Source organism: Microtus oregoni, unplaced genomic scaffold, assembly GCF_018167655.1.
Source record: "Microtus oregoni isolate MIOR12 unplaced genomic scaffold, Mior012 000037F_ref0000500, whole genome shotgun sequence".
Classification (NCBI taxonomy): domain Eukaryota; kingdom Metazoa; phylum Chordata; class Mammalia; order Rodentia; family Cricetidae; genus Microtus; species Microtus oregoni.
In genome coordinates, this window is record NW_024543096.1 from 19,307,831 (window position 1) to 19,331,875 (window position 24,045).

Here is a 24,045-nt window from a genome sequence, read left to right on the forward strand (position 1 = left end):
TTTTGATACACATCCTGGAGCAAAACAAATGAAGTTATGTTTCTTCTACCTTAGACTATAGATGTCAAATACAAAAATATTAATAATGTGTCCAAGCAATGTGTATGATTAAAACATCACCAAAAATGGCCTTCCTAATCTTTGCTAGGGTAGTTTCATAGAAACATCTGTTAGTGCGTTTACCACATTAAGAGATTAGTGCGGGAAAACATAGGGATTTTAGCACATACATAAAAGCATATGATTCAGTATTGATTTTTCATGAACATACCAAGCAAGTTGTTAAGAATTTCCTTATCCCAAGGAAGAACATCTACAACAAATGTGTAATAAACATGGATCTTAAAAGGTAGAAATGTTAAAACTAAGGGAAGAAACCAGGTATGTTTTATATCCAATTGTCGGTTCTTACTTAGTTCAAGAAGTCATTGAGAAGATGTTTAATTACAAAAAAATGTGTAGCTTATTTGAGCACAACATGATTGTAAACATGGACAATTCAAGGGCTCTTGTGTTCAGCCACTAGGGTATTTAACAGAGGGCTGAATATAAATTCAGTTCATACACACACACATATACCAGTAAAATTGGTGTAAGGAGTGACTGTAACAACAAAATTCTGATTTTGCAGAGAGTTTTAACATTGTGTTATATTTCTGTTACAGATACAAAGAAATGGAGAGACATACCATGTCTACATTACTGCTCAGGAAGAGTCAATATTATGCACCTGCCAATTCCTCCCAAATTAGGATTCAAAGAATAAAGTGTATTGAAGAATGAATTTTGCAAACAGATACTATTGAAATCTGAAGGCAAATACTGGTAGATGACAAAATCAATTAAAGGTATTATAAAACATTTGTAAATAATATAATCCATATGAAAAGCTAAGAATACAAATGTCTAACTGGAAAAAGAGATTGGGGATTGATCACACATAAAATCAGTGAAATGATTATTATCTAGTTTAAAGTAAATATTCTGCAAGGCAATAAGAAAAATAAAACATGATGAACAATGGGTGAATCAATTGGTAGGAAAAGAATCAAGACCGAGGTCATAGTATTAATTTTAATTTTATGTGTGTCAGGTACCAGGGAAATAAATGGCCTGCATGCTAGGCAAGCACCCTACCACTGAGCTATATCCCCGGATATATTTCACTTTTTTGAGATAGGATCTTGCTAAGTTTAAATTGGCCAGTCAGCCCTTCAACTCCCTCTATAGCCCAGGCGGTCCTTGAATTTGCCATCTGTCTGATCAAGCTTTCCTAGTAGCTTAGCTAACAGGTACGTCCCACCATGCCCGGTGCTTCAATTGTTAAGTCCTGAATGTCTCGAAATTGAAATGAATGAACAGGTGTGGCCACTGTAACCTGTTACATTAGGTTTCCTTAGTTTTAACCTTTCTTATTTGTGGCATCTATCCCAGTCTGTCCAAGATCTCCTTGATCTTCTCCAGGTCCTGAATGTGGGGATAACAGATGTGCACCAATGTGCCCAGTTTGATGTGACGTTGGAGATCAAACTGCCAGGCGAGTACTCCACCAGCTGACCTACATCCACAGGCTTATCAAATGAAAACAGTGCAAGGGAATTCAAATATATATATTTGCAAAAACAGAGGAAATACCATGGACATTTTGAAGTTTGAGAAACAGGAAGATAAAAGATTGAAGGATTAATAGATGAAGAAAAGTGAACAGACGGAAAAGGGCTCCTGAGACACCACCTAGTCCATCTAGTCAGTATAGTGTCAGAAGGGAGAGAGAGAGAGAGAGAGAGAGAGAGAGAGAGAGAGAGAGAAGGAGGGAGGGAGGGAGAGAGGAAACAGATAACGCTAGAAGAATGACTGAAAATTCCCAGATTTCATAGTGAGCTCAAATATCACGAATATGAACAGAACAAATTAAGATGACTTCAGTAACATCTAGCCTGACCACATGATATAAACCTTAGAGACTGAGGAGACTGACCGCACTCATCACATTTGTATGTGATCAATGACAGTTATTTGTCAAGCACAGACACTGACAGTTATTTGTCAAGCACAGACACTGAGCAGATTTCCTGAACAACTGGGGCTGCCTTTTTATAGAGAGCCACAGTCCATTCACCTCATCAGCCAACTCACACTTCTGCCTTCAGAACTGTTAGAGGCCCAGGATAGGTTTTTCATAAGGGAGGGATGTGAGAGAGTATGAACGTGCGCACTTCGCATTCTCTGCAAGTGTTGGGAAATTAGCTTCCTATGAATATAACAAATTAAACTATGATTGGATGGATAAACAGGAACATGCCCTTAACACCCCGTTTTCTGCTTTCTGTGAAGGAACGTTTTCAAGGGTCGACTCTCATAGATCTCTCCCCAAAGCTTTCATCTAAGCGCTAACACTGCTTCTTCCTTTTCCTCCTTTAACCTTTAAATCATAGTTAGAGTAACAGAGACTAGAAACTGACAGGTAAAGAAATTCAGCAAGTAGAAAATTTATTGTGTTTTTCATCTGTATAAAACTCTATTATGTATGGGGTACCAAGTGATTTTTGTAATACATATATATTTACCAGGTCATTTTTTAAATCAGGACAAACACACACACACACACACACACACACACACACACACACACACGTTCTTTTTCATAAAAATATTTAAAATACTTTCTCCTAGCTTTTTAACCATTAACTATACATTATCATCTGTAATCATTCTACTGTACATAAAATAGAACTTATTTCTCGTTCTTAATTGTGTCTTTGAATACCCCCTCCTCAGCCTCTAGTGACAACCATTCAACTCTTTAACTTCTAGGAGAGCAACTTTGTTTGCTTTTGGGGGACAGGGCCTCACTGTACAAGGTTAGGTGGGATTCTACAGCCCTGCCTATTTTTGCCTCCCATGTGTTAGGAGAGAGGGCATGTACCACTAAGCCCTGCCTGAGATCAACTTTTAAGATATTTCACAAGTGAGTGAGATCATGTGGTACTTTCTGCTTGTGACTTATTTTACATTTCCAGTTTCATGTTGTGGCAAATGAAATATCTATCTATCTATCTATCTATCTATCTATCTATATAGTAGAATAGTATTATGTTGTATGTGTTTGTCATATTTTCCTTATTCATCAGTGGCTGGACACTTAGACTGCTTCTATATCTTCATTATTATGAAAAATGTTACAATAAGTAATTAGGTAATTTTTGAGAAAGTATTACCTATCCATCTGTGATGACAAATCTTGGCTGTCACTTGACTAATCTGGAATTAACTAAAATCCCCAAATGGAGCACACCTGTGAGGGATTTTTTGTTTGATTTGAAGTGGGAAGATCTACTTCTAATCTGGATCTTGGAGGTGGGAGGACACACTTTTAATCCAGATCTTTTGAGATGGGGATACCTGACTCTAGTCTGGGCCACACCTTCTGCTAGACGTCTATATAAGGGGGACAGGGAAAAGGGAAGCTTTGCTCTTCACCTACTTTTTTTCATTTATAGTCCGTTTCTCATTGGCATTTGAGTCTTCTTCTTTGAGATATCATATATATTGAAGACCAGCTGAGACATCCAACCTCATAGACTGAGTAAGTACTGGATTCGTGGAATGTGCATTCTTAGGCAGCCATTGTTGGATTAAGCTGGACCACGGCCTGTAAGTCATTCTAATGTATCACATCATATTTCTGTCTGTCTGTCTGTCTGAACACACACACACACACACACACACACACACACACACACACACCACACCCTTAAAGTTGGCTATCGAATTAAAACAGAGTAGAAAGGCCACATGGATTTCCCTTCTATCCTGAGACCTCACTAAAATGTTATTAAAGGAATTTAAATGGTTTGTGAGGGAGAGGATGGTGGCAGGAGAGACATCAGTGGAGGAGAATGAACAGGGGGTGTTTATGTCATAACTATGGAGAGCCATGTAGAGGGTGAGCTTGAGAGTAGTTGGCTTCATGCCAGCCCAGAGTGTGTGGCATGCTGAGGCTCAGACAGCATAGGGAAGAGGTGAAGGGGAGTCCTCGAGTAGGGGGTGGAGGTGCAGGGCAAACTGAGAGGCAGTCTGTCTAGAAGGCACAGCAGCACAGGGCTTCCTGTCAAGCTCATCCATTATCTTATCTAAGCCTTTAGAAGAGGCTTAACAAAAGGGATCAAGTCTAAAAGTCAAGCAGGGTAAACTGGTTAAAAGAAAACCCAAGGCAGGAATTGAGCTTGGGGAGGGGAAGTGGGGGGTGGAGGAAAAGGGGGTTGGGAGGAAAGCTAAAAAGTACTTAATCTTAAAAGCTTCTAAGAACTACAATATGTGAAGAGTAAGAAGATAATTTAGGGCCCAGTACACAGCAGTTCGTAGCCTGAGCACAGGCAGCACTTCAAAAAGAAAGGTTGCTTCCTTTACATAAAAAAATCTGAACAGATGTTAATGTATATAATTTTTGTTTAGTCTTTTTTGGTGGGGAGTGCGCTGCGGATCAAAGTCAGAGTTTCCTTATATGTATGCTAATCACAAAGCTATACATAGTTGTATATGCTTTTTAAGAAAAGATTTACTTTTAATCATATTTATTTGTGTGTATGTCTGTGGGAGTACATGCCATGTGTGGACATGCCCGTAGAGGCCAGAAGAAGACATGAGTTCCTCAGGATCTGAAGTTACAGCTGGTTGTGAGCTTCTGGGTGCGGGTAATGGTTTGGATTCTTGGATTCAGTCTTCTGATCTTGATTGGAAACTTGAATTTGTTATCTTCCTAACAGCTGAGGGATCAGCAATGATGTCCTATCAAATAACCCTGTCTTCACAGAGTGTTGAAAGCAAGCTTCAGGCTGGACATGGTGTCTCCCCTGAAACCTCTGCCCTCAAGAGGCAGAGGAAAGTGGGTGTCTGTAAGTTTGGGGCTAGCCTGGTCTACAGAGTGCATTTCAGGCCAACCTGGGCTATGTATCTACTGAGCCCCATCTCAAATAAATAACAACGAAACAACAACCAAGCTCCAGAGTATTGCTCCTGGGTCTTAGGACACCACACCTCTGGGTCAGGAGGCTTGGAACATTTGTGCCTTGTGGTTGCAGGGGAGGCTTCCAAATAATCCAGCATGGGCAGAGCCTGACTTTTGTTGGGCGCTTTACAAATTAACTGCTTCAACCAGACACAGCAGAGAGTTAAGTGCTCTGGACACCCTCAGGCACAGTTCATGTGTCCTGTTTTCTGTCAAGCTCTGAAGAACCGGCAGACCTGACCACGTCCCCCAGCTCAGCCTCCCCTGGCTCCTCAGCCATTGTGCTGTCCCAGCTCATTTGTGTCTGAATCTGTGGAACAGATCTGTGTTTGACAGAGCTGCCTGGGAAAATCCTTCCTCGTGATTACTCTCAGTGTCAGAAAAAATTCACTTCTTTTAACTACAATTTTCAAAAGTCGATTTAAATATTCAGAAAACTTACTGCCAATTCTTTTTGGCCAAAATATAGTTTTGATCTTACAAAAAAAAATCCCCAAGAAAAACCCTGTAATCATGAACCCAGTTTGCCACGGGAGATACCAATGTTCTTTGATTCTTATTGTCATCTATTCTATGATTCCCCTGCCAACTCTTCACAAAGTGTTGGTGGTTGGTTGATTTCGCACAGACAGGTAGGTATGTCAGGGAGTAGAGTAGGATTTTACTTTTAAAATTATTTATTATTATTATCACTATTGTTATTAGTGTATATGTTCTTGTGTATACATTTGTAGGGGAACATAATTATGGGAGCATTGTAAGAATGTGTGCTTGTGAAGGTCAGAGGTCAACACTAGTGTTTTCCTCAATCGCTTCTCCACTTTGTCATCTGAGATGGGTTCGTTCAAGGAACCTGACACTCATTGATTGGCTTAGACTAGCTGGTCAACAAGCGCAGAAATCTTCCTGCCTCCATCCTCCTAGCCCTAGGATCACAGGCATACACTGATGATTTGACTTTTCATAGGGGCCCTGGGGATTCGAACTCAGGCCCCCATGCTTGTGCTACAGTCACATTGCTGACTGAATCCTCTCCCTGCCCCCTACATTTTATAATATTATAAATATCAGTTATAATTATGAGTGTTATTTGGCTTTTGAGGTTTATATGCCCAACTCTACACTCAATAAACTTGAATCGACCCACAAAGGGGGACTGGGTACCACCTACCTTTGTAGCCTCACAACTGACACAATAGGCATTGAATGCATTGGTTGACAGTAGATTCTTCTGTTTCTCCCATTGGTTGTGAATTCTGGGCATCCTATGAATCTAGTTGTTTAAGCTGAAAACCTTTATGTCAACCATCACCCTAAGTGACTCCTGCTCCCTTAGAATTTTCACGGTGACACTCAGTCTATCAGCTGAAAGGCTCCTCTCCCTCTTCATGTCTGCCAGCCATGTACATACACTGTACCAGCTGTCCTGTGCCTAGACCCTTGCCATAGACAGCCTTTTCCCAAGCTTCTGTGTTGCCACTGCCCTCACCTGGGCTCTAAGAAGAGCCCAGATTAAAATGAAAAGCTTTATCTGACCACTCTTCTGCTTCATCACTGTCAACATCCAGCAGCTGAAGAACAAGCCAAGATTTTTACGCTGCAGCAAAGTCTTCCCTTCATCTTGGGGTCTCTGCCAAACCATCTGTGCTGATTTCCTTATGTACCCTGGATGGGCTTTCAGCCTAGGATCACCAGAACTCTAGTTATGTCTTTAACACAATATCTAAGTGGTGGGAGGTGGGGGGAGGCATAGGAAAATGGGGGTCAGTGGTTGCCATGAGCTAGGTGATCACTGGCTTTGAAAGGAACCCTAGGAAACTTTGCCTTGCTAGTAAATACTTTTTTCCGTGAAAATTTCATTGCTTCGAGATGATTCTTATTCTCTTGTTCAGTCAGTCCACAGGATGAACCGACTAAAGCAGGTAGGCACACAGATTCACGGAGCTGTTGCGCTATTATCGGGCGATTCCATCCTGAGCCCCAGGTTTGTGTTACACACTCTGCTGAGAGATGAGCACACAGCAGGAAAGAGCAAACGTGACCTCTGTTCTCATCCTGCTCGCGGCGAGATGAAAGACATAAAGTACCCTAAGAGAAGACGCCTAAGCGATGAGTAAAGACAGTTCAACAAGGAACATCATCATTTTACTTTTAAGTGGAGAACCCTTCTCATTCCCTATAGCTCCAACTTACAAAGCCAAAACGCTCAACTTCTGAACCTACTCCTGATCCTCATTCTAGAATGATAGCACAAGCTCCTGGCATGAAACTCACATTGCCTCTCACAATCTTCAGAATGGACCCACATGTTCCTCTGTGTATCTTTAGGCCTTACTTTCAAGAATGAATATCCCAGCTTCTACCCAAGGACCACTCAAACGTTGCCCTAAATGCCTTTAAGAGTTCTGGGAAGCTGGATGTGTTGGCGCACGCCTTTCATCCCAGCATTTGGGAGACAGAGGCAGGAGGTTCTGTGAGTTTCAGGCCAGCCTGGTGTAGGACACACAGAGCAATATAGTGAGACCCCCACTTCATTTCTCCGCTCCAATAATGAGTTCATGGAGCACTTTTAGATTCATCTTTTGACTCGAGCTATGATTTGATCAATAATTCCTATGTTTACAGCAAACTAAAGCAGTTTAGCTCTCTTTTCTCTCTCCGGCCAATTTTCCCATACTGTTTCACTCCATTTACACACCTTCTCAAATAAGGAGAACAGGAGGACAGAGAGGGAAAGGAGGGTTTTCCAGATTCTTTGTTTTCTACAGAAATAATTTATTGACCATTGTTATGCCATATGCCTTTTAAGTATATAAATGTCATAAAAACAATTTACTAGAAACATTGTGTTTTTCTTTAACTTTTAAAATTTTCATTAAACAATGTCCCCAGGCTCCAATAGGAGTATTTTTTTTCCATGAGGACATTTGTCATTTATTTATATCTTAAATTCTTTTGTAAGTGTGTTCTACCCATACCATCTAATTGAAACCCCTGTAATCTAAATGGGTACTGTTATTTTCAGGGTTCATGGCTCTTCCATATTTCCAATCATAACTGCTTTGATGTCTTTTGGGGCCACTCATTTTCCTATTCAGTCTGGAGGCAGTGACCCTTTTCTTAGCTCCAAGGGTAGAGTTGATCTCAACTCAGCAACTCTACACACAGATCCTGGGGTAGGAATCCTTATAGATCCTCATCAGAGCCAACTGGCAATAATCCTTGCAGTGGACTGCAATCCCCCGAAAGAGAAAACTCTCTTTCTCTGGATTTAAGCCTATATATCTATTTATATGTTACTTCGTGACAGCAAGAAGGCATTTCAGAGCCTGGAGCTCAAACAAGAAGCAGAACAAAGAGATGGGTAAAAAAGAAAAGCCATACCTGACTTCATTAAGTGAGCCACACCCATAACCACACCCAACAACTGACCTTGAATCTTATAGTTGGGTGAATAAATTGTCTTTTACTTCAGTCAGATTACAGTTTGATGACTGTCATTTACAACAAGAACAGCAACAATTCATGTGTCATAAAAAACAAAAATTGTTCACTGATCGACACCCGTCAAATCTAATCATTCTCTTCCTCAAATATGTACTTTTATGTGTTTTACCCATTTTTTTTTCTGATTCTCTCTTGAATCCTTTCTAGGTCATTAAATTGTATAATTTTAGGCATAAGATGGACAGAATAACTAAATTAATGCTTGCTGGGTTCTTGGGTACAGTTTGTGTATCTAAGTGTTTATATAAATCTTAGGTGTGTATATACTACAGTTATGTTTAGAATGCTAAGTTATTGATTAAAATATTAAAACAGAGATGTCATATGAAAGAAAATAGTTTCAAATTTGATTTCATGTTATCATTTCCACACTGATTGTAAGATATGAATATTAATGACATTACTAAGTAAAGATTTTTTCAAAAATAATGCCTCTTATTTAAGTTAGGAAAAAAAATCCAAGTGTGTTACTGCATTTTTATACTCATGCGCTCTCTGGAAAACAATTAAATTGTTCTGCTACTCCAGATTTTATAAAGCAAAGACCTAGAAAATGCAATAAAACTGAACATAATTTCCAAGAAGAACTGAGAGTCGTGAGGCTGTGGCTATTTGAAATCATATCAGAAAGCAGAATTTATGGCCCTACGAGTTATGGAAAAGGAAATTGAATTGTGTTTTATTTTTAAACACAACCACTAAAAAGGTGTTTCCATGGCAACGAGGTCACCACTAGCAGCCATTACAGACCTGCTTGTCTTCTGATAGTGGGTTTAAAGATCTTTTTTTTCAAATATGATTTTAGAAGACCGAGGGGAAGAGAAATGCACAGCTTTTCTGATCACCCCTCTGAACTGGAAATGAAGAAAAGCACACATGGTGTATCGGGTCTCTCATGTTTTATGGATGACGAGCATCCATGCCCGCCTTATTTTCGGAAGGAAGCCTGCTTGACCAGCTTCTGTGCCAACCTCTACACAGATCTCATTAGCCTGATGGTAAGCAGGCCGAGCAGAAGTGGTTTGCAGAACTAGTCAAACAGAAATAAGGGGTGGCACCGTACGAGAGAACATGTTTCCTAGACATCTAAATATTGGAAGAGTTGAACAAATATTCCCCCGTTATTGTAAAGCCTCGGTCTTAGATAAAATATTATATCACCAGTAGAGGAGATTAAGGCTACATTTTGTTTGGGACCAAAACAAACAAATAGTTTTTTTTTTAGCTCTGTGGCCATGACATCAGCTCATTTAGCCTGACAGGAAGCGCGCACCCCTTCCTCTTTATCCTCATAGTTATCCTCCGAGTGTTATTTTCCCCACTAAACTGAAAGATCTTTGGGAGCAAAGACATTTCATTTCTTTTTGTATTCATGATGCTCTGTCACATGATACTTTCTATATTAAAAAAAAAAACCTGAGAAACATAAACAAAGGATGATCATCAACCACAGAGCATCAAGTAGAAACAAAAATCTCTGGTTTCATTTTGGGAATGAAGTACAGCCTGGGTGTGCTTCTGGCCAGTCTCTGGGCCAGAGCCTCTGCCTAGCTCCTTGCTCATGGACCCTTTAACTGTTTCATAAGGAGTCCAGTTGCCTCGCCCCTAGACAGATGGGCAGAAGCTCTGTGGCGGGGGGCCCTTGCACCCCAGTCATCAAGCTAATCAGGTGAGTAGAATATGCAATGTTGATGGGGATCAAGGTTTGCCCCTTCTGGATCATAATTGAGGTCTGATTCATTGACTTCTCAAGTTTTCTAATTTTCTCTCTATCGTCCTCCTCCTTGATATCACCTCATTGTGTTATATATACCCAGCATACAAAATCTCTTATTATCAATGGCTACTTAGAAGCATTTTTCATTATAAAGTTTTCAGTCATTATAGTTACGTCTCACGAAATCACCAGTTTGCTTAAATTATTACTTATTGTATTATTCATTGCATGGATTATCTTTCTATTTCTGTAACTCAGTTTTTCAAAAACCAGGATGGAATTTGGTATCTGCGCAATAAATACTGAATAAGAAGCAGCAGAATGACTGTACACCTCTGTGTTTCTATGTGAACATTTCCTGAGCCCAAAATGCCTTTTACCCTCCTATCTATCTAAAAAAGTTCCAGTCCTTCCAAGATACCAAGATCATACATGGTTTCCTCTTTAAGGAAAGTCTTCTAGATCCAAGCAGGTCGTGAAGCCCTGGTTTGGGCAATACCTTTGCCCCCTTTCACATTTCCCTTCACACTTATCACACTATATTGAACTTATTTTTCTTTTGTTTTGAAATCATCCAACTGATAGACAATTTGCGGCAGACACTGATCCAGACAATATATTGGTCTTCTCTTCCAGGACACAGCAAAATCACCAGAAACAATAGGTGCTTGCTGAAAGAAGGGATAGATGACCACACTAAAGGGAATCAAACCCAATTCATTTCAAAGCTGCTCAGGCTATGTAAGGACTAGATTAATGAACCTTTCTTCTCCTTCCTTCCTTCCTTCCTTCCTTCCTTCCCTCCTTCCTTCTTCCTTCCCTCCTTCCCTCCCTCCCTCTCTTCCTTTCTTTTTTATTTGTTTAATAACTCTTTCCTCCCCTCCCTCCCTCCCCCTCCTCCCTCCCTCCCTCCCTCCCTCCCTCCCTCCCTCCCTTCCTTTCTCTTTGATTTGTTTATCTTAGTAATTGATGAGGAGAGGGGGCTTGTATTCTAGTTAGGCTCTCTTCCAAGGCGGCTACAAGCAGATAGCTTCTCCAGCTATCTGCCCCAATCCTTATGGTAAAGTCCTGGTATATTGGTGTGATGCTGCCTAAAAGGAAGGCCTTTAGGAGGCAATAAGGGTCAGATGAGAGGAGGTGGGCTGCAACCACAGAGCCGGCTGCCATGTGATGACCTGTAGCAAGGGGACCCTGGGGCTCTTCTAAGATCAAAGCTCATTGGCACCCTGCTCTTAGACTTCCTACCTACTTGAGTCATAATTTTTTAACTTTTTTTTTCAGGCAAGCTAAGAAGAAGTGACTTTACAGAGCAACAATTAGTCAAAAGCAAAACAAATTGCCTTGTGCACATACTACTGATCAGATGTATCCAGCAGGTTTCCTCTCTGCCTTCTTTCTTAGAGACCATGCATAGAAGGTGCAGTATTTCTTGCATTCATTAAGACATGACTTAAATTAATTTTTTTTATTGTTTAGTATATTTCAGGTCCCCTGATACATTTACTGACTGTAAATCTTTCTCTGATTTTTTCCATATACTCACTATATGGTGTTTCTCATTGCTATGTGTATATAACCTCTTCTTTTTTTTTTGTTTTTTGTTTTTTTTTTGTTTTTGTTTTTGTTTTTCGAGACAGGGTTTCTCTGTGGTTTTGGAGCCTGTCCTGGAACTAGCTCTTGTAGACCAGGCTGGTCTCGAACTCACAGAGATCCGCCTGCCTCTGCCTCCCAAGTGCTGGGATTAAAGGCGTGCGCCACCACCGCCCGGCTTATATAACCTCTTTCTTTCTCCCTTTTTTCCTTTCTTATTTTCTATTTTGAGACCAAGTCTCCTATATCTCAGCATAACCGTGACATTGCTATATAGCTGAAAATGACTTTGAACTCTTGATCTGCTGCCGCCTCTTCTTGGGCCCTGGGATTATAGGCATGAGCCATCATATCTGGCTATATTTTTATTTGTGTATTTTCCTTATGTTCTTGAATATGATATATTTCAGCAAATATTGATGTAAAAGTCAAAAATACAACAGCACTTACATGTTTGGCCCCAAAGAAACTGCTCTTGTCATTACGATTCCAAGGATTATAGTTGTTAAAACTGTGGAAATGAAAGAGATCTGTACAAAGAAACGTGAAGACACCGTCAGTATAAGATGCAGATAAGTTGTTTAAAATAGTACATCATTTTTATTAATTTGGTAAACTTATTTATAGATTGTTTCTATCAGGCTCCCTAAGTGGTTTATAACCTTATAGATTAGTTTCTACACTGGTTGAGTGGGTACATAACAGATTATAATCGTCCCTGAGACCCGAACAGAGTATCGAGGGTCCACTGTGGTTTTACAACAAAGTTTGAAGCCCTCTTAGTGACTTCCTGCACAGGATACAAAGTGAGCGCTTTTAATTTATGAAAGTTAAAATGAAAATATCTTTTTTTAAAATTTCAGGTCCCATTTTAGTACTGACTTAAGCTGCTTTCCGTCTACCGTTGCTTTTTTCATTTTCATCTCCTCCCTTTTCCTTTCAACATACCATGCATACACTCATCTCAATTCTCTTTTTTCATGTCTGCCTTTCCCTCTCTGCTCTCCAGCTCCGTTGGTCTATTTTTCCCATGTGGTTTGCCCTCTGCTCTGTGTTTCTGGGTCTGTTCTTTGTCTTCCTCTCAGCACTGTGCCTGTTTCATCCGGCTAACACACGAGTCGCTGTGCGTGCGCATGTACCGTGTACACTCATTACATTAGGTTTGTGAATCGATTCTCCATTTAAAATGGGTAAGCACATCTGAGTTGGCTTCTAGGATAGGTTAGAACAAAATGGCCTCAAATTCCTTTTATTTCATGTCATTATTATTAACATTGGATTTTAAGTTTTTAATGTTTAATTTGAAATAAATATCTATGATGAGTTCCCTGGTCCTGTGAGGGACAGAGAGAAAAAATAGCCAATGGAAGTTCACACAGCTAAAAGGTGACAGGTGGCATTCAAATGCAAGTAGCCTACTCTGTAGAGAGCCTGCCCTGTGCTTTGCTAATCAGGATTTCAGTAGGACACTTCAAGAGGTGTGTAGGGAATTCATATGTTAAGGATCATCATTTTTTCATGAATGTTTTGCTTTCTACTTTCAGAAGATAACATTTATGCATCTATATTGAACATTTATGTATCTATATTGAATATATATTTATATATCTATTTTTTACTTGTAAAGAAAAAAAATGTTCAATCATTCAGATACCTGACACAAAAAATTGCTTTTGATACAGTTTTCTTCCTTTCTTTTTTCTTTTTTTTCTCCCTTTCTCCCTCCCTCCCTCCCTCCCTCCTTTCTTTCTTTCTTTCTTTCTCTCTCCATTTTTTTTTTTTTGATGAGGTCTCACTATGTAGCCTTGACTGGCCAGGAATTATGTATAGATCAGGTTGGCTTCAACTCATAGCGATCTGTCTGCCTCTTCCTCCAGCTCCTGAATATTACAGCTGTGCACTGCCATGTCTGGCCTCCCTTTGGGTCCCTGCTTGTCACTGAATGGCTGCTAAAGTCGAAAGGCCTGGTGGTGAGAACACCCCCACATGCTGGCTTCGTGTCCAGCTCTGCCTGGAAGAAGGGACCTCACTCATCACTGGATGCATTGTGTTAAACATCAAAGGCAGGAGCAGAATGGAGTTGATGGGTGCAGTGTTCAAAGCAGACTGTAGAAGTGTCACATGATCAACCCTTTTAGAAAATGTATGGTCAGAATATTTGATCATGTAGACATAGTACCAGTTATATTTTGAGTAAAATAAAAACATTCCTCAGCAGTAAGAAAACAAAATACGAGCACATAAAGGATAGTCTATGTAAATAAGGTTAGGTGGTGAGTCAAATAATGATTTAGTTAATTTTATTATAAAGACTTTAGTCTCATTGGCAAAATTCTCAACAATTGATCATTAAAATATATGGTATTTAAATTCACTGAGTGGGTAGCCTGGTGGTGGTGGCACAGGTCTTTAATCCAGTACTTGGGAGGCAGAGACAGGTGGATCTCTGAGTTCAAGGTCAGCCTGGTTTACAGAACTATTTTCAAGATAGCCAGGAAATAGAGAAAGCCTGTCTCAAAAAAACAAAAGAGCAAAAAATTCACGGAGTGGAAACAAGTACAATAGACATTGTAATTTGCAAATAAAAACATTTTGCATTATTTAAGTGATTCATCCTTTATATACTTTTATTTACTTTTCATTTTAACTGATACACAAAACATAAAATTTATATAGATTCAGGGTCCCACACAGTTTGTCAATGCACTTATTGTACAATGCTTAAATAAGATTAAACATTTATCTCTTCCAACACTTCTCTCTTTGTCATACTTAGTTTAATCCAGTTGTTTAAATTATCTGCAGAAAAAGGTGGGGCACTTTTCTAATAAAGTAGACTGCTTTAAATACAGTTTTCTGTATTTTCTAAATTGAAAATCCATTGTCTGATATCAGATTATCTCCTTTAGAAAAGGAAAAAGGAAGAACCTATTTTCTTCACATTTAACCATAAGTTTTCCCAAATGAGCTATTCTCAGTTTGCTAAGCATAACTGTGGTGGCAGCTGAGTAGACTGTAGGTCCGCAAAATTAAGGGCTATTTAAAAAATGTAAAAATGGGGCGGGAGAGATGGCTCAGTGGTTAAGAGCACTGGCTGCTCCTACAGAGGACATAAGTGGGATTCCTAGCACCTATGGCAGCTCCCACAACCCTCTGTAACCCCAGTTCCAGGGGATCTTCCAGCTCCTGCAAGTACACGGTGCACACACACACATGCAAGTGCAACACTCACGTACATAGAAACAAAAACAAGTAAAGCTTTAAAATGTAGAAATTACCTTTCCTAGCTTTGCTATGTCTCGGTACAACGACAGAGGCAGAGTAAATGTAGCCGTTGAAACCACAATGATGAAGTGTCGGCCAATAAATACGCTTCCAGGATCAACTGAAATATAGTAAATATTATTTAGTGTTTATACATATAAATCGCGCATTGTGTGGTACATTAACTACCCAAACATTTCATTATAAATAATGATGTAAAAAAAAAACCTTAAATCATATATGAAGATGATTTTGAGTTAATAAACAAAAATATCATGTTAAAACAGAAATATACCACAAAAAGATAATACAAAATAACCCAAGAATGAACTTATGCTTCCTATGATGTCATAGAATTTTACATTCCTATGAATAGCGTCTTTAAAAATTATTAATTTATTTAATGTTCATAGCCTTTTACTGTATGTATATCTGTTCATCACTTGAATGCCTGATGCCCCTGAAGGCCAGAGGAAGGTATCAAATTCCCTAGAAATGGTTACAGATGGCTGTGAGCGACTACGCAGGTGCTGGGAATTGAACCCTAGTCCTCTGCAAGAGCAGCTGGTGCTCTAAACAATGAGCCACTTGGCTAGCCCCATCACCTTTGTCAGTTTCCCCACTCCTAAACTACAAGCAAACATGCCCATCCTTTCTGAATGACTCTCACAGCCAAGCCGTGGTGACAGGCTCAACAGGAAGTGGGCTTGTGACACGTGCTGAAAATGTCACCTGAGGATATTCACGGCAGCTATCACACAATTGGCCCACAATGGAAAAAACACAAATGTGCCCTGACTGACTGCCACACTAGTGTGTTTGTGTTTCCATAGCATGGGATGCTCCTAACCATAGAAATATAACCAGGCAGACTCCTCATGGAGTCACAGGGGTAACAAATTCCTGTCACATACAACCTGCTGAGTGCAAGGAGTCAGAACCAGAAAGCTATGTGCTTTGTTTGTTTGTTTATTTATTTATTTTGATGGGATTTACATGGTGTTCTGAAAAAAAAGTGAATCAAATGGAAATGCATTGAAAATGGCAACTTTTTTTTTAGGCTGTCATGGAACTTGCTCTGTAGACCAGGCTGGTCTGGAACTCAGAGGTCCATCTGCCTCCACATCTAGGGTGTTGGGATTATTGAAGACTTGTACTACCATGCCTGGAGAAGACAGCAACTTTTAAAAATTGGTCAAAAACTAATTTAAGTTTGTTGTGTTGGAAGGATGTGAGCCCTGGGAACTGCAAGGTCTGTGAGGCAGCCCAGCTCCACAGTCAAATGTTTTGTTTGTAAATTATGAATTACATCATACCTATGAAAAGTAAGCTTATTTCAACTTGCCACACTTCTCATGGTTACCTACCTCCTGGGATTCTTTGAAAGACTTTGCTCAGAGTATCTCCGGTTATTATGTTGTAACTTATCATAGCTGAAAGCACAATGACAGGAACGGCCGTTAATAAGCCTGCACATGTTTTTCTCTTGCATATTCTGAACACTGAAAGTTACGACTTACTAAATACTGACATAGGCTTAGCATGCATTGCATATAATTTCTAGTACGCCCGGGTTAAGGATAAGATGAAAGATTTATGCCCGAGTGTCAACTTGAGCTTCAGGAAAATTTTTCATGATACAAATTGGTTCATCCCAGAATGCTCTAGAACGTTGAGTTTGACACTCATTTGAAATGTGATTTATTTTGTTGTGGAGGATTGGTTTCCAAACACCTTTTTTTGGGAAGACACGTGCTACTTACACTGAAGAACCAATGACAACAGTAAAATTTGAAGACACACAGACACACACACAGACACACACACAGACACACACACACACAAAGCCTTTACTTGAAAATGCAAGGCTTTCAAATGAAGTATATTTTTCTAGATTTCTGTGAGAATACATAGACTTACTTCAACTATAGCTTCTTTAATTCTAATAAAACTATGAAATCAACATTGTTTGAAATTCCCAAAGAATTAATAAGATGTAAGTGAAGTCTTTGGTTGTTAATTTATATGAACATTTTATCTGTTTAAGAAGTGGGTACATTTTCACCATTGTGGTACAAATCATTAGGTTTTCATAAAACAAAATAAAACAAAAATAATCTGTATTGAGCCTTAAGAGAGACTTGTTAGTTTTCTCACTCACTTTCAATCCCAAATCATTGTGTATGTCTATGTGTGTATATATATATGTGTGTATGTGTATGTATATGTATATATGTGTGTGTGTGCATGTGTATTGTGTGTATAAATGTGTGTATGTCTGTGCATTGTATATATATTTTTGTGTATATGTATGTGTATTGTGCATGTGTATGTGTGTGTGGTATTTGCATGTGTATATATGCTGTATATTCATATACACATTTATCAGAGAGAGAGCATACAGCAGGTAAGGAAAACTAAAGCATTAACCAAATTCCCATTTTATTTTAGAAAAAAATAGTAATAGAATAGGTAAAATGTATTAGAAAATATGAAGGAAAATTGTTAAAGATGCAAGTGCTGAATTTGGAAAACACTTCAACTATTAGGTTTTTTTTTTTTTTTTTTTTTTTTTGTCTCTCAAATGCCTATTAAAGCTGCTGCCATTCAGAAAGAACCATGTGGGTACCAGCTATTATAGCATCTGTCTTCATGGCCACCTTACCTATGAAAGGGTACATAAACTGTAGGGCAGAGAGCAGCAGGTATCCTGGGAAGCCAAAGGTCTTGTTAACCAAAGACTGGTAGGAGTCTGTTCCAGAGAGGGCTCCTCCTTTTATCAATAAAATGAGGGAAAAGTCTGTAGCAAAAACAAAACAAAACACAAATCATCTGAAACAAAGGGTCGGCATGTTTTGACTGTTGTCTTTGAGAAGAGATTCATTTTTAAATTAAGGTTTCAGGTGGCCAGGGCTGGCTTCAAGTTTGTTCTGTATTCAAGGCTGACCCTGAACTCCTGCGTCCTGCCTCAACCTCCAGAGTGCTGAGAGGATAGGCAAGAGCCACCATCCTGGGGTGTGGGAACTCCATCCAAAACTGGAGTCCTGGGAGGGGGATTTGAGTGCATGTAAGAAAACAGAGCAAGGGTCTTGTGACTTCAGTTTCTTTGAAACCATGGGTTTGTTCTTCTAATGCATTTTCCTGGCCCTCCCAGGTCTAGTGGATTGGTGGGAGTTTGGTTCAGATTATTCCTTAACTGACTACTGATAAACGTTTAAATGCCTCTGTGGAAAAACATGTTTTCTACATGCGCAGCCTGTCCTTGTGACTATATGCAGCCTGACCTCATGAGAACTTTACTCATGCACCCTTTCTTAACCCTTAGAGTATACAGTGCTCTGAATAAAGTTTGCTATTGCATGGGACTTTAGTTCCCCTCATTTCTTGGCTCCATCTCCCAGGTTCCATTGCCTCCTGCGTGTGTCTCTGGGTTTCCAATGGTGCTGGAGGGGCTGGGGATTGAACCCAAGGCTGCATACATGTGAGACAATCTCTGTACGGATGGAGCTTCATCTTCAGCCTGGGAAAAAGAGGAATTCCAGGAGAAGAGCTGCAGTGGTACAGTATTACCATGACAAGGTTAATGACTTTTAATAAAACATCATTTTTCTTTTAGCTACATGTCTTTCAAACACAATGCAGATATCCTTGAATATCCAGGTGATGCCCTGAATAGGGCAGAGGAAGTAGACTGCCAAAGGCCAGGGATACCCATAATTTTCTATCCCAAAGACGTAGCCACGTTTACGGGGATGTGACTCCACCGTAGGTGATATAACATAGGTGCTCAATCTGTAAACACCATGGTGAGGACTTTAGGTTAATGAATATATAAGACTCAGAGCACTTGGTTTGGAATAAAATAAAATCAGTGACTTAATCTTAAAGCTATTATGGTTAAGAGTGCATTCTATGGATTATTTAAAAAATATTTACATTGTAGTTATTTCATTTCAAATTTTAGGATTAAAGCTGAAGACATAAATATACAGTAATTATATAAATAAGAATAATTTTCCCCAGGTGGTGGTAGCACACACCTTTAATCCCAGCACGTGGAAGGCAGAAGTAGGGGGAGCTCCATGAATTCAAGGCCAGCCCAGTCTACAAAATGAGTTCCAAGACAGCCAGAACTGTTACAGAGAAGCTACTGTTTAAATATAGTGTTACCAAGTAATTTCCACTGGTTTGAATGGGTAATAAGGACCATAGGGTTAAGGACCCAGGATTTAAATTCCAACCTAACTCCATAGTTTAAGATTTTAATTACAATGTTGAACAATAGATCTGTAGGACTCCCATAATTTGTAAAGAAGTCTGATTCCATTAAAAAAAATTGTAGTGTTAGGCAAGAAAAAATTAACATACTGTATTTGTAGATTTTGCTCTTAAAGCATAAAAAAGAAAATGAATCTTAAAATATAAATTGTTTGACTTTTGTGAGGGGATCTTTTATTTATCAAAATTATTCAAAGATGCAGATGATGTTAGTAAATGAATGGGTTAATCGTTCCTACTGATAGTGAGCTTGCAATGCAGGACTTTGGAGCGACTGTACATCATGGGTACACCAGCAATTGAACATGCTATTTGCAGTGTGGTTTATTTACATGTAATATGATGCGGGTTTACTAACCATTCGTCTTCTTCCAATACACAGGTGAGATGTTTACTTTTCTCTGCCTGCTGGTTTATAATCATGTGTTCACCATGCACTAAAGCTATGGTAATATACTGGGTGGAAATTAAATATTTGCCAGCACCAACTGGGGAGCAGGCAATTAAAAAATGGAAAGGCTTTTAAAAGATACTTATATTCATAAGCATAGATTATGCGTCTCTCAGGTCTGGAATGGAGAGGCTGTTCTGCATGTACCTGTCAGCCCAACCCCGTTGTGTGCATCATGGAGCAATGTTTTCTCAGCCAGCACTGGCCTTGGAAGTGACTTTCTCAGCCACCACTTTGTGTATGAAGTGGAAAAGGCACATGCCCAGGTTTAGGCTTGGTGATAGAACATGCTACTTTCACTAATCTGTTTAAGAGATTAGGAAGAAAAGCAAATCCCCTCAAATGTGATGCTTGAATTCCTCAGGATCCTTTGATGGACTTCTTAATTAACTGGGAGATCCAATTGCAGGGCATGTTTGTGTAGGTGAAGAAGTCATTGAACAATTTATACTGCAGGGATATGCAGCCGTGTGCTATTTACCTGTAATATATGAGACCCAGAATAAAAGCAGTATTCCCAAGGGAAATCCAGCTTGATTCATTGAATATGGCAATCCTGGAAAAACATATAATGCCCCAACCCATTAAAATGACATATATAAATGCAAAAATCTCTCACAATTCATATATAGGTAGTAAAATAAATTCTGTATATCCATGATTAAAAGTTGTAACCTAAGACAAGATAGTCCTAAATCAAATATTAGCATATTAGCACTTATTCCAGAACGGAATGCCGTTAAATTAATGACACGTCAGGAGAGCAAGCACATGAGATGAATGAAGAAGAATTCAAAAGCTGCAAATCAAAAATCAATTTCAGCTCAAGCAATACTTATTTCAGTGTGATGGTTAGTGCCCTAGATTCCAGGAAGAACAAAGACCCCAAGCCCTGCCTGACACGCTGCTGTGGGAAGCAGCGGGGAATGGTTGTGAGATCTTAGGGGAGACTGATCATGGAGCCAAAAATGGGGGAGTCAACTAGGAAATGAGGGAATGCAGGGAGCACAGGCATGCAGAATTACTTTTTCTCAAGCTAAATGGGGTTCATGAGAATATTTTTTATGACTTTGTGGATGTGGATAATTTTAGATTATAGATGACAAAATATTCAAATGGAATAATTTAAACATTTTTCTTTAGAATATTTCTTTTTAGAAAAGTTTTCTCTTTAAAATAAAGCTGCCGAGTGCAGTGAAGTGGAACATTATTGTATCACTGACCTACATGTACCTGAAAAGTATTTGTACCAGGAATAAATTCCAGACTTCTGAAGGTTGATCTGTCTATGCTCCATGAAACATGGACACAGATTTTTAAGCAAGCTTTAACTCTGCTTACTTCTGTTTCACCCAGAAGTCTCCAATTTATTGTTCATTTAAAAAATATGTATATATGGATTAATGTAAAGCCAGAAAGCACATAAACTTGTGAAAAAATAAGAAATTAACTCAGGGGCTAGAGAGATGGCCCAGCAGTTAAGAATACTTATTGCTCCTGCCAAATACCCATTTCCCAGTACCCACATAGTGGCATACTACCATCCTTAAATTCAGTTCCAGGGAGTCCGGCAGCCCCTTCTGACCTCTGTGGGTACCGGGTATGCATGTGGTATATGTGTTTGCAGGCGAAACACTCACACATGCACATAAAATAATAAATAAATAATGAAATCAAGAAAAGAAAAACAACTCATATGATAAACAACAGTTTTAAGCAGATAACAACATGAAAAATGTTGTTGCAGAAAGTTGCATATTTGGTGAGCAATGCAGTTGACAGGACTTTATTTTTCCTGCCTCTTTGGAAATGGAATGTTTTCCAACTACAACAAACAATAGATGCTGGAAAATACCATTTCTCTCACTGTAGCGCAAAACCCTTTCAAAGTTTTTACTCTTTATCTTTTTGTTGTTGTTGTTGTTTGTTTGTTTTTCGAGACAGAGTTTCTCTGTGGCTTTGGAGCCTGTCCTGGAACTAGCTCTGTAGACCAGGCTGGTCTCGAACTCACAGAGATCCGCCTGCCTCTGCCTCCCGAGTGCTGGGATTAAAGGCGTGCGCCTCCACTGCCCGGCTAGTTTTTACTCTTTAAAGAGGCTTTCCCTTGCTTCTGATTGATTGGAAAAACATGGACTATTCTTTCCTGATCATTGTAAATGAACTGTCATTGTGACTAGATGCTCAAAACTAATATTTCATACGTTCACGGTTTAAGTTTAGCATCCTGTAGGTAGGCCCAGAAATAATGTAGTTTAATATTTCATAGGACTGATTGTTAAAGTCTCGTATTAAACTTTTGTGCCTGCTATGCGTACAAAAATCGGGAATTCCCTCCTGGGACTAATGGGATTTAAGTAATGGAGTCTACTTGAGAAAAAAAGAACAAATGCATTAGATGGAATGATAACTGACCAGGCCATCTATGAAAAGCCTATTTCCTCTGTCCCCTGGGCACTCCCCCTTCTCCTCCCCAGGACACTATCTACTGTGGAGCAAAACACAGTCATCTAATTAAGATTTTTTTTTCTTTAAAAACAACCAGCAAATGCTAGCAGAATATTAACAGTTTTATCCCCCCCCCCCTTTAAAAAAAAACTTAACAAATAGAACCCAGCAGGCACAGATGGCTTACCTATTATCCCGGATCCTATGACAGAATTGACCACATTGAACACAGCGGCAGAATGACAGGATTTCCTTTGATGCTCATGGCCAGAGACCAGGCTTTCTCTGTCACTCAGGTGTGTTTCTCTCTATTTTAATAGATGAAAGAATGATTAACCATTCACTAGTTTGAAAGTGCATAATGTCAGATTATAAATAAGCAATGCATGATTCAAACATAGTTAATGACATCAAGTAATTCCTATAGCGTTAATAATATGATAACAAGGGAAAACAGGAAAGGCTAGGCATCCGAAAGAACTATACAAACTTTATCCCTAAGTCTTCACATTGCCGCTGCCCAACTGTTTTGAGCTAATTCCAGAGTATGGGGTCTGTTCATGAAATTTAAAAAGTTATAGAAAAGTGTTTATTCAGAAGATGTAGGTCAGATTAAATCAGATAAAGCCCCCTCCTCCTTTTTTGCCAAACCAAGACCCCAGCCTGAAAGTGGACGGGAAGTGTTCAGCTCCTGCCCCTGTTGCCACTTTTACCTGCCGCCGGTCGCTCAGCTCTGGACGCTGGTAGCTCATATCTGCACAAGGGAAGGTTTTGGGCTGGGAAGCCGGCTCCCACCTGGCCAGGCTCCCCTGCCGTTTTTGCCTGCAGTCAAGGTCGCCAGAGAGGGAGCCGGTTCCGCGGGTCTCGGTATCCTGGACTGGCTGCAGTTCAGAGGTCTCCGCCTTCACCGGGGCGGGTTCTCCCTCTGGCCGCTGGCCGCTGCTGCTGTGGATGCTCTAGGATTTTTCCAACTTGCAGCCCGGTCTCCCCTCACTCAGATCACACAGGTATCTCTCCCTGAAACTGCGAAAGTACAACCTGTTCCTCCCACGGCGCCCTAGCTTGCTTCTTCTGTTCCTAACTCAGTTGCTGGCTCCTATCCTAGAGGCTGAAGCCAGCTAAGAACTCAGAAGCAACTTGCTCCACAGAGTGACTTTTCTCCCCAGCGTCGCTCCCCTTACACTTCATTTGGATGGAACAGAACGGTGAAATTTTAGGACTTTTATGTTAAGTGGAAATTGAAAGAAAGAATAAACAGAAAACACAACACGAAATAAAGCACAGTTCTAGGATTTTAGCAAGCTTGTTTACTTTGCATGCCCTAGTTAAATGCACCCTGGTTACTTTTCGGAAGAGGAGACATAAAGGGAAAGGCATGATAGATCGATACTGGGTGCAGGCAATGGAGCTTTTAAAAGGAAAGGGTAAACAGGGGGAAGGGAAGGAACCTAGAATATTTGAGCTAGGAAGAGTCTTAAATGGTCATCTATCCTTTCGAGTTAAGCAGATGAAACAGGTCTGGAGATATGTGATGGCGAATGAACTTTGGGGCAATAATAATAATACACAGATGCTAACCAATTTTTTTTTTCGTGAACGTTTAAAATCAAGGGGGGGGGCTTTAAAATTTTTTTTTTTTTAAATAGGGAAAAATGAGAGTGGGGAGGTAGGTCGGTGGCTAAAGCCCTTTGCATAAAAGCATGAAAGGCTGGAGTTTGGATCCTCAGGACTCCTTGACTGCCAAGCCGGTGTGGTGGAGACAGGATTCCCAGGGCAAGCTGGACA

General features: G+C 39.7%; 1 protein-coding gene across 2 annotated transcripts in view; it reads right to left on the reverse strand.

Annotated features, from left to right (window-relative positions):
- The window catches only part of Slc38a11 (solute carrier family 38 member 11), a 44,039-nt gene extending 21,027 nt beyond the window's left edge, over positions 1 to 23,012 (reverse strand). The window contains exons 1-7 of one of the 2 annotated variants that reach the window (XM_041631649.1): positions 22,974 to 23,012; positions 22,448 to 22,568; positions 20,297 to 20,371; positions 17,752 to 17,886; positions 16,454 to 16,519; positions 15,101 to 15,207; positions 12,273 to 12,352 (exon numbers count right to left, since the gene is read on the reverse strand). In XM_041631649.1, coding sequence (XP_041487583.1) covers positions 12,273 to 12,352; positions 15,101 to 15,207; positions 16,454 to 16,519; positions 17,752 to 17,886; positions 20,297 to 20,371; positions 22,448 to 22,568; positions 22,974 to 23,012 — 623 coding nt within the window. Of the gene's footprint in view, positions 1 to 12,272; positions 12,353 to 15,100; positions 15,208 to 16,453; positions 16,520 to 17,751; positions 17,887 to 20,296; positions 20,372 to 22,447; positions 22,569 to 22,973 lie in introns of those variants that run through there. The other variant, XM_041631650.1, reaches the window with a different exon arrangement.
- Between the last annotated feature and the right edge of the window lie 1,033 nt (positions 23,013 to 24,045).